The sequence below is a fragment of the Heliangelus exortis genome, chromosome 13 (genome assembly GCF_036169615.1).
Source record: "Heliangelus exortis chromosome 13, bHelExo1.hap1, whole genome shotgun sequence".
Classification (NCBI taxonomy): Eukaryota; Metazoa; Chordata; class Aves; order Apodiformes; family Trochilidae; genus Heliangelus; species Heliangelus exortis.
Window position 1 is genome coordinate 3,592,374 of NC_092434.1, and position 15,197 is coordinate 3,607,570.

A 15,197-nucleotide genomic window follows, 5' to 3' on the forward strand; every position below is an offset into this window, starting at 1 on the left:
TGTTTGCTCCTCTGAGCCTGCCTGAGGCTGCTAGGAATTCTCAGGAGTCATGGAGAATGAAACTGGAACATCACCTTCAGCATTTCAGATAGAATCTTAGTCACTGCATAGGAAGGGAGAGAAAAATAAGATAATTCTCTACTCGTTGTGCTGAATTTGGTTTTTTGGGAGAGAAACATTTCAGAGCAGTGTGTCTTCCTTTTTTCTTTTTTTTTTTTTTTTTTAATTCTATGACATTAGGCTATTATACTAATTAAAAATATATTCTCACTGAACAGTCATATGCTGTATTTTTTTGTACACAAGCTGTTCCACAGTGACCTGAGAGGCACATCTTTGAATCAAACATCTCTTCACAAACAATCACTATAACATATGAGACCTGAATCAACTCCACAGAAACGTGGCAGAAACCCTTAAAAATAAGGGGGATTTTCATTCTTTTGTTTCTAGATAAGGTACTTAACAGAGTTCAATGCTGTTAATTTTAAAATCCTCTGGGAGAAGAATTATTTCAATATAAAGCATGTGATTGCAGAGCAAATCATAGGCTCCACTGAACATGAAGGATGAAAAGATTCTTTGCACAATTATATATTATGCAATTTCATAGGAGGATACCTTATATTCAAATTTTTTTAGCTGAGTGACCATTGTTCCCAGATTGTTTTAACATCACTTTTTAAGACTGACTGATCTTTTATAAATATACATATTTATTCAAAACACAATTTGGGCTACACTTGACTGTTCTGACACACTTGTTACACACATACATTCCTCCTCTCCTCCTAACCTGTTGTTGGATGGCCTATCTCCAGATCAGGATTTCAGGAAGCCAGCCTGCCTTTCTCTCTGCTTGGGAAGCACTGACAGAAACAGGTGATAACCAAATAAAAAGCCAGGTTAAATAAGAAAACATCTGGGCTTTGTTGGAATCAGCAGTAGAGATAAAGTAACAGCAGGACTGAATCAGGAGGCTGTAGGAGATGAAGGGCATCAAAATGCACTCACAGATATTTGTGCATAAGCATGGGCAGAGATTTTATGTGTCAGACATAGATTTATCCCATCTAACTTTATTACCACTAAGCCATGGGGACAGCTTCTCTCTCTGTGCTGTTCTGCTTTGCTGTGGTCTGTTCTCTGCTGTGCATCTGTATCCATTTACATGGCCAGAACTCAGAACTTCAGTTCTAATTATCTGGCCTGTGGGTGCTGTAATCTGTAGCAGGACTAATAAGATTTCCCTAGAGCAAGCAAGCAATAAAAAAGGTTAATTCAAGCCACTTTTGCCCTCCTTCACCACGCTGTTCATCTAGTTTAAGGTTCAGACAAGATGAGATAATTGGAAACCTTGTTAAAAGTTGCTTGAATGGAAGAACAAGGAGCTGCAGATATCCAAGAACTTTGGTAATCAGCCTGATTGTGTTTTGGTAGCTAATTTCAGGTGTCTGTGCCTAGAAGTCCTGTCCTGTATTTTGTTCAACTTAAATAAAGAGGCCTTGCCAAGTTAATTTTTCCTGTTTGTCTGTAAAAAACACCTCATTTTCCAGTAAAACACACTTTTTTGTTGTTTTGATCATGCTAATGACAAATAAGCATTTTAGTAAGGTATGGAGAGATTGATTTTCTTGCTATCTGTAATTTGCCCCTTTTTTCCATTGAACAAGAGAAATATCCAGGTATTGATTTACACTTATAATATTCAATTATCAGTGGAAGTAGATGTGGATTAAGTGATTTTTCTGACTTTATTATTTCACATTTTTTCCTTTCCCTTTATGGAAAAGACACATTAGATGTAAGAGAGTGGAGAAGGTTATAGAACTCCATGTTCTAGAGGACATAGAGGAAATACAACCAGTCTCCCAGTAAGAAATATTAAAAACACAACCCTTAACAGAATTTAGCCTCTCCTGATGCTTGGCCTGATTTACACTGCCCAGTTGCAGAATCCTTCAAATACAGATCTTCCCCCAAATAAATACAGCATTTCTCCCCAGAGTTTCCTCTCTCTGTTCAATCCTCATGACATTATTGAGGTTACCAGTGCCCTACCACAAGGCTGCCAAGTTTTCTTTGCAATCACTTCTGCTTTAAACAATTGAGTTGAAGGGTACAAGCTGTTTCCTTTTGGGTTCTTTTTGCTTTCACTTCCCTCCAGTTTCTGAGTGCCTTGAGCTTCTCTCCCAAACCTAAAAATTGCCATGAAGACATCTCTGGAGCAAAGCATTACCCTGTCCAGCACTGGTCTGGTTCTACCCTGTGACCATGCAAGGCTGGGGATGACATCCAGGTCATTAGGGTTGATCAAAACAAGATTTCCCAAGGCAGGGAGCTGGTTAACTAGATTTCTATTATAACAATAATGTCATTGCCATGTGTCTACCTTTGTACTTTTGGTTCACTTACACAAGAAGTAAATTATTGCCTTATGAATAAGAGAGACACCAATATTATTGCCCTTATCTCTATACTGAAATCTAAGGACTTAATTTAATCTCAACCTTTCTGTTATAAAATTAGACTTCTAATTAAAGCCCATTAACAAAGGTCTGATTACCTGAATACAACTTTAAACTGCACTAAGAACTTTCAGCTATCAATTCTTATCTACTATTACCAAATAAAGACTCCAGTAGTAAACCAGAAACAAACTCAGGAGCTGTTCTTGCTGAAATCACACCAGGTGCTATCTCAATGCACCAGAGTTTTGATCAAAAATAGTTGACCAATAGTTTTTTGATAAAAAACAGTTTTGATCAAATATAATTTGATCAGTATTGCTTGGATCAAAGTAACTATTTTTGTGAGACTTTAATTATCTTGATGAAGCTTTAATTTTTTGTGAAATTTCGGTGAGATTTCACTTTTTTGTACTAAACAAAACAACTATTCTCTTTTACTACAGTCACCTTTTTAATAAATATCACCAGGAATACTGATTTGATCATTTAAATAAAAATGCAATATAACTTAGTATTAAAATTCTTCAAGTGCTGAGGCACAGAAGTGCTGGCTCACCCCTACCAATATCCATCCTGACTGAGCCTACTCATCTCAATGCCCAGACCTTTAAGCACTGGAGATTCAAACAAGTGAAAAGTCAGAGCATCCACATAAACTTTTATAACCTTCCCTGCACCTTTCAACATCCAAGACTATTTACATGTTTTAATATTTAGCATGTTCTGCAGATCAGTAATGTGTCTGCAAGTGTGCTGAATGCCAACACAAAGGTTGGCTTTAACTTCCATGACTGGAGGTGTAGAAATGGTGTTAAAAACATCTCCTGTGACAGCAGTTAGTGCTGCTACACATTGTCCTACCTTTTAGCCTACTGTACATCTCTGAGAGAACATAAAAGAAAAACTAAAAGGAACTGGTTTCTGGTTTTAATCAGGTGGCATCTGGGAGTAGAGTGCTTCACACAAAGCAATGCTCCTGAGTGGAGAGGCTGCTGGACTTCCAGTCCTCCCATGATGGGGTTGGGAAGCCAACCTCTTTTGTAAGGTGTTGGCAATCTATTGATGAGAGACATTATTAGTGGAAACAACTTGGAACACATTTTTCTTTCTGATTTCATGTCCTGCAAGCTCAGAAATAGATCATAACAAGGAGGAGAAAAATGTAAGAAAAAATTAAATAAATCAAGCAAGATGTGGAAGCTGCACTGCCTTAGAAATCTGGTCAGTCTTACGTTTAAGGGAATTTGGAAGGACTGCAGAGAAACCAGTGCAGTGTGATGGCTCTAGATTCAGATGCAAGCAATTTTTTAAAATTTTTTTTTTTTTGCCTCTCTGTGTGGTAGGGAAAGTTCAGTCCAGTTGTACCTGCCAGTTAATGTTTTACCCAAAGATGATACCTTTAGTCCTTAGAACAGTTCTCTTTTTAAGATATTAAGGTAAAGGCACATCTAAATTGTGCCATGTAGTCAGTTGTGATCACAAGAACACATGAGGTGTCAGCAGATGCTTCAGATAGCTCTGCCACAGTCTATGTGAATTCTAGGCTAACTTAACCAGTAATAACCTAGCTTGATTAATGTTTTTATGGGGCACACCTATCCTCTTCTTCCTAATAGTCAAATTCCTGCTGTAGAAGGCAATAAAACACAGGAATTAGCTGGGAAAGAGGGAGGTATTGAGGCATCTACTGATGGGAGGTGAAGAAAGTCAACCTACCAGCCCAAAGGCAATATGAGATGCTTCCAAAGGGACAATTCCTTGGAAAAGATCCTCAGGGACTTATCCAGGCAACAGTTGTGCCAGAAGGTAACTTTACACATTGTATAATAAGAAATCATGTCCAACCCAGCAACTCCTGAATGTAGTCCTACTTATCTTTCTCCTGACCCCATCATGCCAGGCATGACTGTCTAATTTAATTACTGCAGCCTGTAAAGATAAGAATTGTTTTCCCTGTTTTTCTAAACAAGATAACATCAAAATTGCAACTTGGCAAGGCTCACTGGTAAGTTCACTGTGTTGCCACATGGAAAATTAAACAGTAGAGCAACAACAAAACCAAACCCTTTTCAGGCAGCAGATAACTGGGTCTCACTATCAGGACAAACAGGAGAGCAGCAAGGAAGGAAGCATGACTGTGAGCCTCCTCCTTAAACTAATTGGCAGATGAGCTTTTTTTAAAGCCAGGTGGAGAGATGGAAGATGTAGGTGTACTTAGGAGCTTTTCTCCATCACAATCTGCTTAGCACTCAGTAGTTGCTACCTCTTTGGGTAATAATGAAACAGATCTTTTCAAGAGGCCATTCTGCACACTGCATGTATGTGACACACTAAGATGCACTGCTCACAATCTTGTCTCAGGTTAATGATACCTAAAAATGGCCTCTTTTCTATCTCAAAGTCAAAGTAATATAGATAATTTTTCCATTTATATGATTATTCAATTCACAGAACAGAGATGTATTTCTATACCTGATAAAATCTATACATTTCATCCTGTAATATTCAGGAATGTAAAGATGGTAATATGCTTCTATAGAGAGTAAATTTACTTGCTCTTCCTCAAGGCAAATGAACAACAGCCAAAATGAACAGGGGTGTGATTTATTCCTCCCCACTGGCACCTCTTCACTTCCTTAACTCTTCAAATCTAGTACTTTCTGGCCTCTATTAATAACTGTCAGGCTGTTCTGCTGAGCTGCAATGCCCTTCTGAATCACAGGATGTTTCTAGGCTGCTGTGATGCAGCTGGAGGGTCCACTAGGGTGCAAATCACAGTCACTCTGAAGTCAGTGCTGGCACTGCACCCGTCCTCCTTGTTTGTGCACCCAGGTCTCCAATTTCTCCAAGTGAAATTCAGGAACTGATTTTTCTCAGGTCTGGGTCACCGAGGTTCAGAACTAGAAGTCTTATAAACAAATGTGTTCTAACAGCAGCATCTGGTCATGGAGAAATTTGCAGTTGGGTTCAGGGTGCCCTGAACTATAGAGCTATTCATTACTTTGAACAAGAATTCAGGCTTGTATTTTTCAAGAATTGCAATCCAGTGCTTGGTTCCTAATTTACATATATAAGCTTAGATTTAAACATATATATGATTATGGCTACCAAACTGAGCTGCTTTTAAAGGGTTCCATTTTTAGGAGTGGTGAACATCACCTAGAAGGTTGCCTTACAGAATCCCAATGTAGCCCCCCTTTTTTATTTTTTTTTAACACCTATTGACTTTTACAGCACTGTAAACAAAATCAAAATTTGCTTCAGATTTCCTTCACCTCAGCAGCTTGCACCTCCAACAACAACAAAAAACCTTAATAAACCTTGAAAGATGGATTTGAAAACCAGGAATAAATCATTTGTCGTTGTCTTTTGTGATGCTTTCTGCAGCACAATGCTTTTCTGAAGAAACTTTCTCTTGATGGCCACCACCTGGAGTAGCTCATAAGGGCAAGTTAGGACTCTGTAAGAGATCTGCAGGGCCCCCCTAGAACACTTCTGAGAAAAATGAAAGACTTATTCCAAAAGACTCAAGAGAGTTCCCAAACAAAGGAGTTATTCATAGCTTTATCGCAGCTCGGATTGAGGGTGTGAAAATGTTGAGAAAGCTTTGTCACTAATTTCTAGTCAAAGCTTGCAAAGCACAATTACTTTGCAAGCCTTATTTAAGCTGGGGGATATATTTTAGTTTAAGTCACTGGTATAGAACACGTGCTGTAAGGCTGATTGCTTCATCAGACTTTCAGGCAGACAGCTCTAACTGGACAAGGATTAACAAGTTTTTGCTAAAGGCAGAGGGCTCCCAGTTCCTTAAAAACAATGCTGATGTACAGACTTTCCCTCTGTGACTCTGCCCAGTTCTTCAGAATGGTGCAACAGGCAAACAAAAACCAGCAAGTGAATGGTTTTGGTGTATCCAAAATCTGTAAAGCTGACACTATGCTTGACACTTCCCTGAAATTACTGAGTGGCTTTACAATATCTGTTTGGGGTCAGTTACACTCCCATAGGCAACCAGAGGAGAAGAAGTTACTGTCATCTCCAAGGATCCCCTTGGAACATAAAAAAAAGTGAGTTTTAATTAAGCACTTCCATGACTGCCTTTTGAAACATGCAAGATGAGATTATACAGCAAAGTGTATCAGTTTGTCTCTTGCACACTACAGTATGTGGCTATACAAGTAACCTCTTAAACTATTTAAATTATTAAAATTCAGCAAGCAAATAGAAAAATAAAAAACCACAACAAAAACCACAAAGAAAACCACAACAAAGCAAAACATAAACCATTATACTGTGAAGCTTCCATATATATTTCTGGCATAAGAAGACTGTTTTTAAAAAGACTTTCTGCTGAGGAAGAGTGCAAAAGCCACTACAAAATGATAAATTCAAGGAGCACTGTTGATTTGAAATCAAGACATTTTTCATCTGTGAGTGAATAGGGCTCTCAGGAATTTTTTCTCTTCTTGAGACCCTCATTTTGATGCTTTTCAAGCAGTATTTCTGTCTGTAAATGCTTTTCTCTTCCTTGTGCTAAACAGAATAAACTGACAGACTGCTTTGCTGGCATTAAAATATATGGAGACAACAAATTGCAAAAGAGGGAAAGTGTCTTTCTTCCATTTCCCATCTGCTGCAGGCAGCTGAAGAGTTACTTATAGCAACCATAGATCAGGCAAAAAACCTCACACTGCTGTAGAAACTGCCAACAGTAGCTTCACTTGGAGAGCTGGGCTTATTTGTAGACATTTCCAAACATTATTTGTTCTTTTTTAGGGCCTGTTTCAAAATCCATCAAAGTCAGAGAGGTGACTTCCACTGATTTCAATGGCTTTGGAGCAGATGGACAGAGATAACCTGTGACACCTCCAGCTCTGGTGTCTCATTTTTAGCAGTATTTCAGGTAGCAGTCAGATTTCCAGTCCCAGAGAGAGAACTGGATAATTCCACAGAATCTGCCCATCACAAATGTGAGCAAGTGGCACCTACTAGAAATACATAGTATGTATCACTAAGCCAGATTTAAGTCCCATCTCCTTCATCTAATCTATGTTTTCAGAAACAGGCTTTGTTTCTCATACCCAAAAGGAGAACATGGGAGGGCTGGCTGTCAGCTTCTGCAAAGCCTGGCAAGTCAGCACAGCCTAAGAAGCAAGGGATCTGAGAGAAAAGTCATGAAAATACACAGTGTCCAAATAACTGAACAGCAGCTGCCCTCACCTCTGGCTTTCACAATTGCTGGAATATAAAACAATTGGGTTGGGGGTTCCCAAATTGAAGCCTATGCAGTTTTGCCCAAAAGGACTCCTAATTTGCAGGGATTCTCAACAGAACCAGCTGGTAATCAGAGTTATGTGGTCTCTTCTAGGAAAGGGATGAGTGTCTGGGTGCTGACTGGGCCAAATCCATCATCTACTTAGAATATGGTTTGGCCTTCTCCAGAGCTGGGAAACCCAGTCTGAATATTTACATCTCAGCTGCTCCATAAGTTCTCCCTATTAATCAATCAGAAATTAATGTGGGATCTGCTCCAAGGGTTCCATAGCTGAGGCAAGTCTTGATTTCCAAGTGCAGTGGGAGACATCCAACACAGTGTCTACCCCTCCCTCAGTGTATTTTCTTCCTCTTTCCTTCCCCACAACTGTCCTACCCATTAAACTCCTCACTATGAACTTTACCTTGAGAACCCTGATCATCATCCTGCTTTATCCAGCTAAGCAAGGTGACTTCCACCTGGAGGTCCAGAAAGGTCTTGGGATTGAAGAGCATCCTTAAATCCTTCCTGGATGCACTACACCTGCTTTACCTTGCAACAAAGCTGTAGAGAGTTAGAGCTGGACCAGCAAACTGTGTGAGATGCATTACCTGCAGTTCAACAGTGCAGGTGGCATTTCTGCAATACAGAAAAATGTAGGCAAACATCACTGCTACCTGACCCTGCCATGCAGAAGCTGGCTCACTGATCCATGGATCACTGATCTATATAAGAGCATCTTCTTTCAGTGTCAGGTTATGGTGTTATAAATTAATAATCATCACATCAAATTCAGTGGAGTTAATGCCAAGGACAGGAGGACTGCAATAGCTAAAGATCTTTACCTGTATTTTATTTCTGCTAATCCATTGGCCTTGTAAGCCTCATGAGTATTTTTTGTAAGGAAGTTTAGAAGCACTTATGGATTTCAGATCCTAAATGTTGCTAGGCTGGCTTCCCAAAGTCCATCAACAGCCTTTGGAATGTTGTACATGGGACTCTCAAGTAGCTCTGATGTTTAAGACATTACTGTCATCTTTTCTAAATCACTGTTTTAACCTCTGGCCTTCCCTCCTACTTTGTATCAGGTATGAATGTAGCTCTATAAAGTTAAGCAGCTTAGCTTTTATGGGAAGATGGGAGCATTTCAGATGGGGTGGAATTCTAAACAGACACAACACTTCAAAATGAAGCTTGCTTGCAACAGTTGAGATGAACCTGTGTGTGTGTGTGTGTGTGTGTGTGTGTGTGTGTGTGTGTGTAAACAGGTGGTCAGGATGAATCAGACACAGTAATTGTAGACACTGCATTAGCATCCTAAAGAAGCACGTCAAATACTAATTATAAAAAATAAAGCAATCCAAACCAATTAAATGTATCTAGAGGGGCACCGTGTGCTTTTGGTCTCATAACACCTTGTGGTTCTCATTTTCCTCATCCTCAGTCATATTGTTGTATCTCTGTTGTTGTTGTATTTTCAGTCCTCCAGGTTTAACATTCACAATGATGACTTTGATGTCAGAGCTTTATCTCACTTTCCATGTGTCCAACAGCAGCATACATCAACTTTATCTCCTCTGTGCATGAGAAGAGCAATACCCTAATGTCTTCTCTTCAAACTGACTTCCCATGGAATGAAAAATTTATACAACAGGCCTCACAATGGCCAATGCAGTGACTAAGCATCAACACTTATTGTGTGTATCCTCAGATGCAATCACCATTACATATTAGAAGCAATCTGTTCTATGTTCTATTGCTGCTATTGTTGCAAGCAGCAAAGAGGAAGGAGAAATGAGGGTGACATGACAAGGGTGACAGCTCAAGCTTTTGAAGAGGGCAGCAAAAAGCGTGGTGATGTGATAAGCAAGAGCAGTACCACACAGGGCACTGAGCTGAGAATGTGGCTTGGGCTTGCAGCTCTGATTTCTCTTGCTGTATGCTTGGCTGGGGATGAAGCAACCACTGATGAAGGAATCCCCTGCTCAAAGTACCAGCTTGCTTTCAACCATTCATGTTATGAGTTTGTTAGACTCCAGCGTACCTTCACAGGTGCCCAGAGCTGGTGTGAGAGAGGAGGGGGGCACCTTGTCTTTATTGAAAACCAAGAAACTCAAGAGTTCTTGCAAAAACATATTGCTGAGGATCAGGAATGGTGGATAGGACTGATCTCAAACTCCTTGCAGAATGAAACTACTGACGGTAGGTGCTTTTGAGTTCACTTCTTCTTTAAAACTTTATCAGCTCATGGTGCTTGCCTAACATGACAACAAATTCAATCAGTGTTTCTGTAGACCTTTGCTAAAAATTCACTGTCTTTCCTTGCTGTGACTTCAGATTTATATTAAGACATTTTACTTGCATGCTGTGCTCTCCTGTTGTATTTGTCTCCCTTTCCATCCGGTCTTGTGCTGGTGAATTAGATCAGGTTGATGGCCCAGTGAAAAAAATCACTGGGTTGGGTCTCCAGTGGAAGCACAAGCTGAGCCAACTCATCACACTAGGAAGTGCTGCAAGATCTGATGCAAGGGAAATGGTGTAATCTTGAGGCTGGGAGCACAGGGGGAAGTGGTGGTATCTCAGGTGATTATATCAGGTTAAATAGAGAATGTTACTGAAGATGCCTGTGCAGACAAAACCACCTCAAGTACAGTAGGAGCAGGGCTACAGTCCTGCTCTGCAAGCTCTGTGGTTGTGTTATTGTGGAAAATAAACATTCAGGACATGATTACTGTGTTCACAGGGTCAGTGATTTGGCTGGACACTTCAAATATAAGCTACAGCAACTGGTACAAGGATCAGCCATCTCTTCTCTCATCCACATGTGGGCATATCCTGAAGAATGCCAAGTATCAGTGGGGTGTGACTGAAAACTGCAGCCAGGAATTTGACTTCATTTGTGAGTTTGGTAAGACACACAACAGCTGAAACAGGGAAATGAGCATGCCATGTTCACACCTCTGCATGAATTGCTTTCAAAGTGGCTGTGCAATAACTTAATAAAGCTTATTTCAAGTGAACAAAGAAAAAGGCACATAACCCCAGAAGGTGCCCTTTTCCTTTTTCCAGTGCACTGATGTAAGACCTGATTCAAAGAAAAGAACAACTCTGAAAACACTGGGAGCTGCAGGTGCTCAGCAATTAGCCATTAAGGTCCAGATTTCCAATACAGGGTTAGTAATAGGAAAAAAAATAGAAATTAACCTGGGAATGAATCTATATGGGTAGCAGTCCATGTCTACAGCAGACATAAGCAAGCCAGGTTAAGGCCAGTTTGAGCAGTGCAAGAATAAATTCCCACAATACCACAGCACCTGAGCCAGGTGAGACCTGTGTGACTGCCCTCTAAACATACCCTTAATCATAAAGATGTGCCAAAACTATTTCCATTTGTAACTGCAGCAAAAATTCAGCCAGGCATCCAGAGACACCACCCCTAGCATCCCGGAGTAACCAAAAGCCAGAGCAAGCTTTTCTTGTTTCTTTTCAGACCCTTCCCTAAGGTGAAGTTCAAGGTCTTCCCCAGGACAAGGAAGCAGACAGGAACATGAACTTCCTGGTGGTATTTTAGTGCTCAGGCAAAAAAGCTACAAACATTGTGTCCCTTAAACTGTGACTTGGAACAAACAGTCCAGGAAAGGAATGCCAGCAATATCATCCCATTCCACATCCAGATATGAAGGGAATTTGTGTTCCTAACACTGGACACATAGACCAAGCATTTTTAAACTGTAACTAGAACTAAGGTCATAACACTGAAAGGACAGTCTGGCTGCAGGCTCACTTAAAAAAAAAAAAAAAAGTCTTTGACTCTAGTATGCAAGTAGAGGTTACCCCAAGCCCTAACAGATGCTACTGCTCAGTACTGTACTACTTCTGACATAATGAACAAGTCACTCCACAATCAGTAAATTAACAAAGTTCTGTTTCCTGTCCTGATTTTCTGTTCCACACCCCTTCCCTACCTTCCTTCTCAGCACTCCCAGTTCACTCCCATATTCCCAGCATGTCCCACCTCTGCAAATATTTTTCCCTCAGCTCTCTTCCCTGCAGTTCAGCCTCAGAGCTCCAACTGATTTAGCTCTTTCTATCTAGCTATTGATTTTCATGAAGTTTTAGGGTGTTTTGGGGCTTATATCTATATGTCAAATTTGGCTGAAGATGACTAACATTAAAAATAATTGGGGGAGGGGAAACTGGCAGACAGCATGATCCTTTAAGCTTATTTTCCTTGCAAAACCAGACTAAAACTATTTTTCCATAACAACCACAGTAGACAACTGTCTGTTTGTAGGGAAACTATCATCTGTTACCATAGGATGGATTAAAGCCTATTAAATTCAGAGTATTTGCATTGGGTAACAATATCTTACACTGCATCCATCATTCCATTGCCCAGGAAACCAAGGAGAGGTTACATATTCCAGTAATAGTATAGACTCTTCTTTTACCAGCTTTGCATGCAAGGAGTTACATCCAATATCTCAAAGAAATGGGCAGTATTTTCATCAGTTACTGTGGGTGTTGACTGTTTGGAGGTCCCCTCAACCTGATGGTGGTTAAGTTTGTCTTTTCGTAGAATGAGCATAGTGATACTTAAAACCTTCACACACAGCTTCTGTGAGGCTTGTTTCACATTAAGCTTGAAACTTCACATAAAACTGATTATTACCTACTTGAGCAGGTAATATGTGCCAAAGTAGGTAGTTAGGTATAGATGTGCAAACACCTAACCAGACTGTTCTGTCTTCATCCTTTCTTTAGCCATCTATCTTAGCATCACTTGTGTTTCTCAACACAAGGAAAAACTTTCCTTATTATTATTTCTTATTATTTCTATTCTACCCTTTGGTGCTCTGTAGGTGAGCAATTCATTGTGGTAAAAATGTAAGTATTGAACCAGCATTTGCACATAGGAACACAAAACAGATTCTCTACATCTTTCCATGGAAAAGTTGATGAGACAGGAAATACCATGGGAGCTCTGTGTACAAGGTAAAGAACAGAAAAATGCATGAGATTATAGTCTGTGTTAGAATTTAACAGCAAATTATTTTTTCAAGCTTATTTAGAGAGCTCTACTCTGTAAACTGATCATGTTGCTATAGTTACAGCCAGGCTTAGATTTAGCCTTTAAATAACAATAGCACACAATCACTGCAGTGTGCACACACTGGCTCTGTTAATCAAGGTACTTAAAGGGAATGATCATGAGAGAGCAGCTGGAGAGCAATGTATTTAAACCTGAGAGAGCTCAAACAAAAACATTCTTTTGCAACACTCCCATATGAGAACAGTCATTCTTATCCTTCTCTCCAGGGTATTAAGTATCCTGATTACTACAGGATACTAAGAATTCTGAGAGATAATTAACTGTCCCAGATTAATCAAAGAATGAGGTGCATGCATTTAAAGATATGACCTTACTCATTTGAGCAGTCCTGCTGAATGAAGTCAGGCAAACAGCACCCAGGAACAAAGGTGTCTCTGTAGCAGAAATGGGATCAGGTCCCATACTTAATATGCAAACTATTCTCCAGAGCAATTACCTGAATATCATGCAAATCAATGCCACAAGGCTCTTTCTGATGTAAGGAGTAACTTAAAACCTTCCAGTACAGCAGGTCAAACAAATGCTAAGTGTTTTCTGCAAAAGTATGTTTCTTTTTCTACATTAAAATACCTTGGTTTATTAAAAATGTTTCCAAATTTTTGTTTAAGGAAGTAAAAACCTACACCTGTTATGCTAAAAACTAAAAAAAGGAAAAAAATTACTCTTTTTTCCTTTTCTGTTTTGTTTAAAAGGGAGAAAAGGGAAGAAATTCAACAAGTTAAATCTGAGGTTTTTTTTCTCCTACTAGAATCTGACCAGACCATTGCTTGTGATAATTACAATGCCACTCTACAATGTGGATCAGGAGAAGTTATTCAAATTGGAGAGAGCTTCTATGGACGGCAGACCCCTCACTACTGTGTGCTGGAGACTCCTCTTCAGTATGATACAGATGGAGGTTGCAGCTGGATTAATGTCAAAGATGAAGTAGCAGGTAGTGTCTTACAACATTGCTTGTCAGAAGCCAACATGCCAAAGTTCTTGGTCTCTAAAATATTTTATCTTGAATTTCTGTAGAGTTAATGAATAGGAAAGGGGATTATTCCCAAAATGAAGGAAATCACAGAGAGCTGCTGACACAAGACAGTTCTCACAGGAGGTTGGGTGGAACGGACTTTTTGAGGAGCAAAGAGGGGAAGCAAATGGAGAACAAGGGTGGCCCTCATTCCTCTTACTGTGTGTGTGAAGAAAATACCTGGACACACAGATTCCCTGATGAACCTGATGGGAGACCCTAGATTTGACAGAGATAGAAGATACAGCTCCATACAAACCTAACTCCATACCAGGAGGAGTGAAAAGGTTGGCACTCATAGTGACAGGGAGGCAGCTTGCTGGAGCCACAGGACTCTGCAGCTTGCCCCACTATGGCCTGTCTCTTGAGGACTCTTTGGGCTACCAGTCCAAATTAAACACAGCAGAGAACTTCCTCAGCACCTCTAATTCACCTTTATTCCAATGAAGTGGAACAGGGATAAGACATAACAGGCAATAAGTAACACATGAAAGTCCCAGGGATGTGGGAGTTTAGAAATCAGTGCCATGGTACTGCTCTCCCATCCCCTTTTTGTTTCTGGATTCATCTGTCACCTCAGCTGTTGTGACAGCAAAGACAAAACCCACTAATTCATCTGAAACCCTCCTTTCCAGGCCAGTGTCATGGTCTTCAGGCCTGCCAGGTGGCAGCAGATGGCAATGTCTTTGGAGATCCTTGTCCAGCTTCTGGAAACTATTTATCTATTCAATACCACTGCAAAGAAGGTAAGTGGGAGAGGGCTGTCAGCACTGAAAGCCTGATCTGCTCTTCTCTCTAACCCTGTGCCCACTGATATTTATCTTACAAATCACTGCTCCATCCTCAGGAAAGAACCTGGGAAGAGCTGTGACCACTCAAAATAGCGAAGGCACAAAAATGTAGATTCCCTGTCCTCACTGACAGCTCCAGAGGGTTTTTGATAGGATACAACCCGGGAAATTCAGACATAAAATACATCTGAATTAAATTATGTTCCAACAAGACCCTTGACCAGTAGATATGGAGAAGATTCAGGTCCCTGTCATGCTACCAATGCACTCAAATTAGCAGTTGTATCAAGCCTGTTTTGGAGACAGCCTGCTCTCAGTACATGGAAATTAATCAAATTATGTAAGAAAAAGTAGACAAACAATGGCATTGAATTCTGTCATTCTGTTTTGCAGGTCTGCAGCTGGATGTACCAGATGAATGCTTTGTCTTTGAAAATATCACACTCAGTTTGAACTGGCTGCTCTCTCCATCCTCTGGCAACCTTTCCTGTATCATTAGCACAGGAGATGGCCACACTATTGATCCTTACTACCCTCTAACGTAAGATATACC

General features: G+C 40.1%; 1 protein-coding gene and 1 long non-coding RNA gene across 2 annotated transcripts in view; one reads left to right on the forward strand and one right to left on the reverse strand.

Moving 5' to 3' along the window:
- Positions 1-5: 5 nt before the first annotated feature.
- LOC139801955 (uncharacterized) overlaps positions 6-15,197 on the reverse strand; it is a 45,404-nt gene continuing 30,212 nt past the window's right edge. The window contains exon 3 of the long non-coding RNA XR_011728421.1: positions 6-103. This is a non-coding gene — a long non-coding RNA (uncharacterized lncRNA). The remainder of the gene's footprint in view (positions 104-15,197) is intronic.
- The window catches only part of PKD1L3 (polycystin 1 like 3, transient receptor potential channel interacting), a 35,972-nt gene continuing 30,339 nt past the window's right edge, over positions 9,565-15,197 (forward strand). Inside the window, exons 1-5 of the mRNA XM_071756646.1 lie at positions 9,565-9,927; positions 10,469-10,633; positions 13,587-13,772; positions 14,489-14,599; positions 15,038-15,185. Coding sequence (XP_071612747.1) covers positions 9,627-9,927; positions 10,469-10,633; positions 13,587-13,772; positions 14,489-14,599; positions 15,038-15,185 — 911 coding nt within the window. The 5' untranslated portion in view covers positions 9,565-9,626. The remainder of the gene's footprint in view (positions 9,928-10,468; positions 10,634-13,586; positions 13,773-14,488; positions 14,600-15,037; positions 15,186-15,197) is intronic.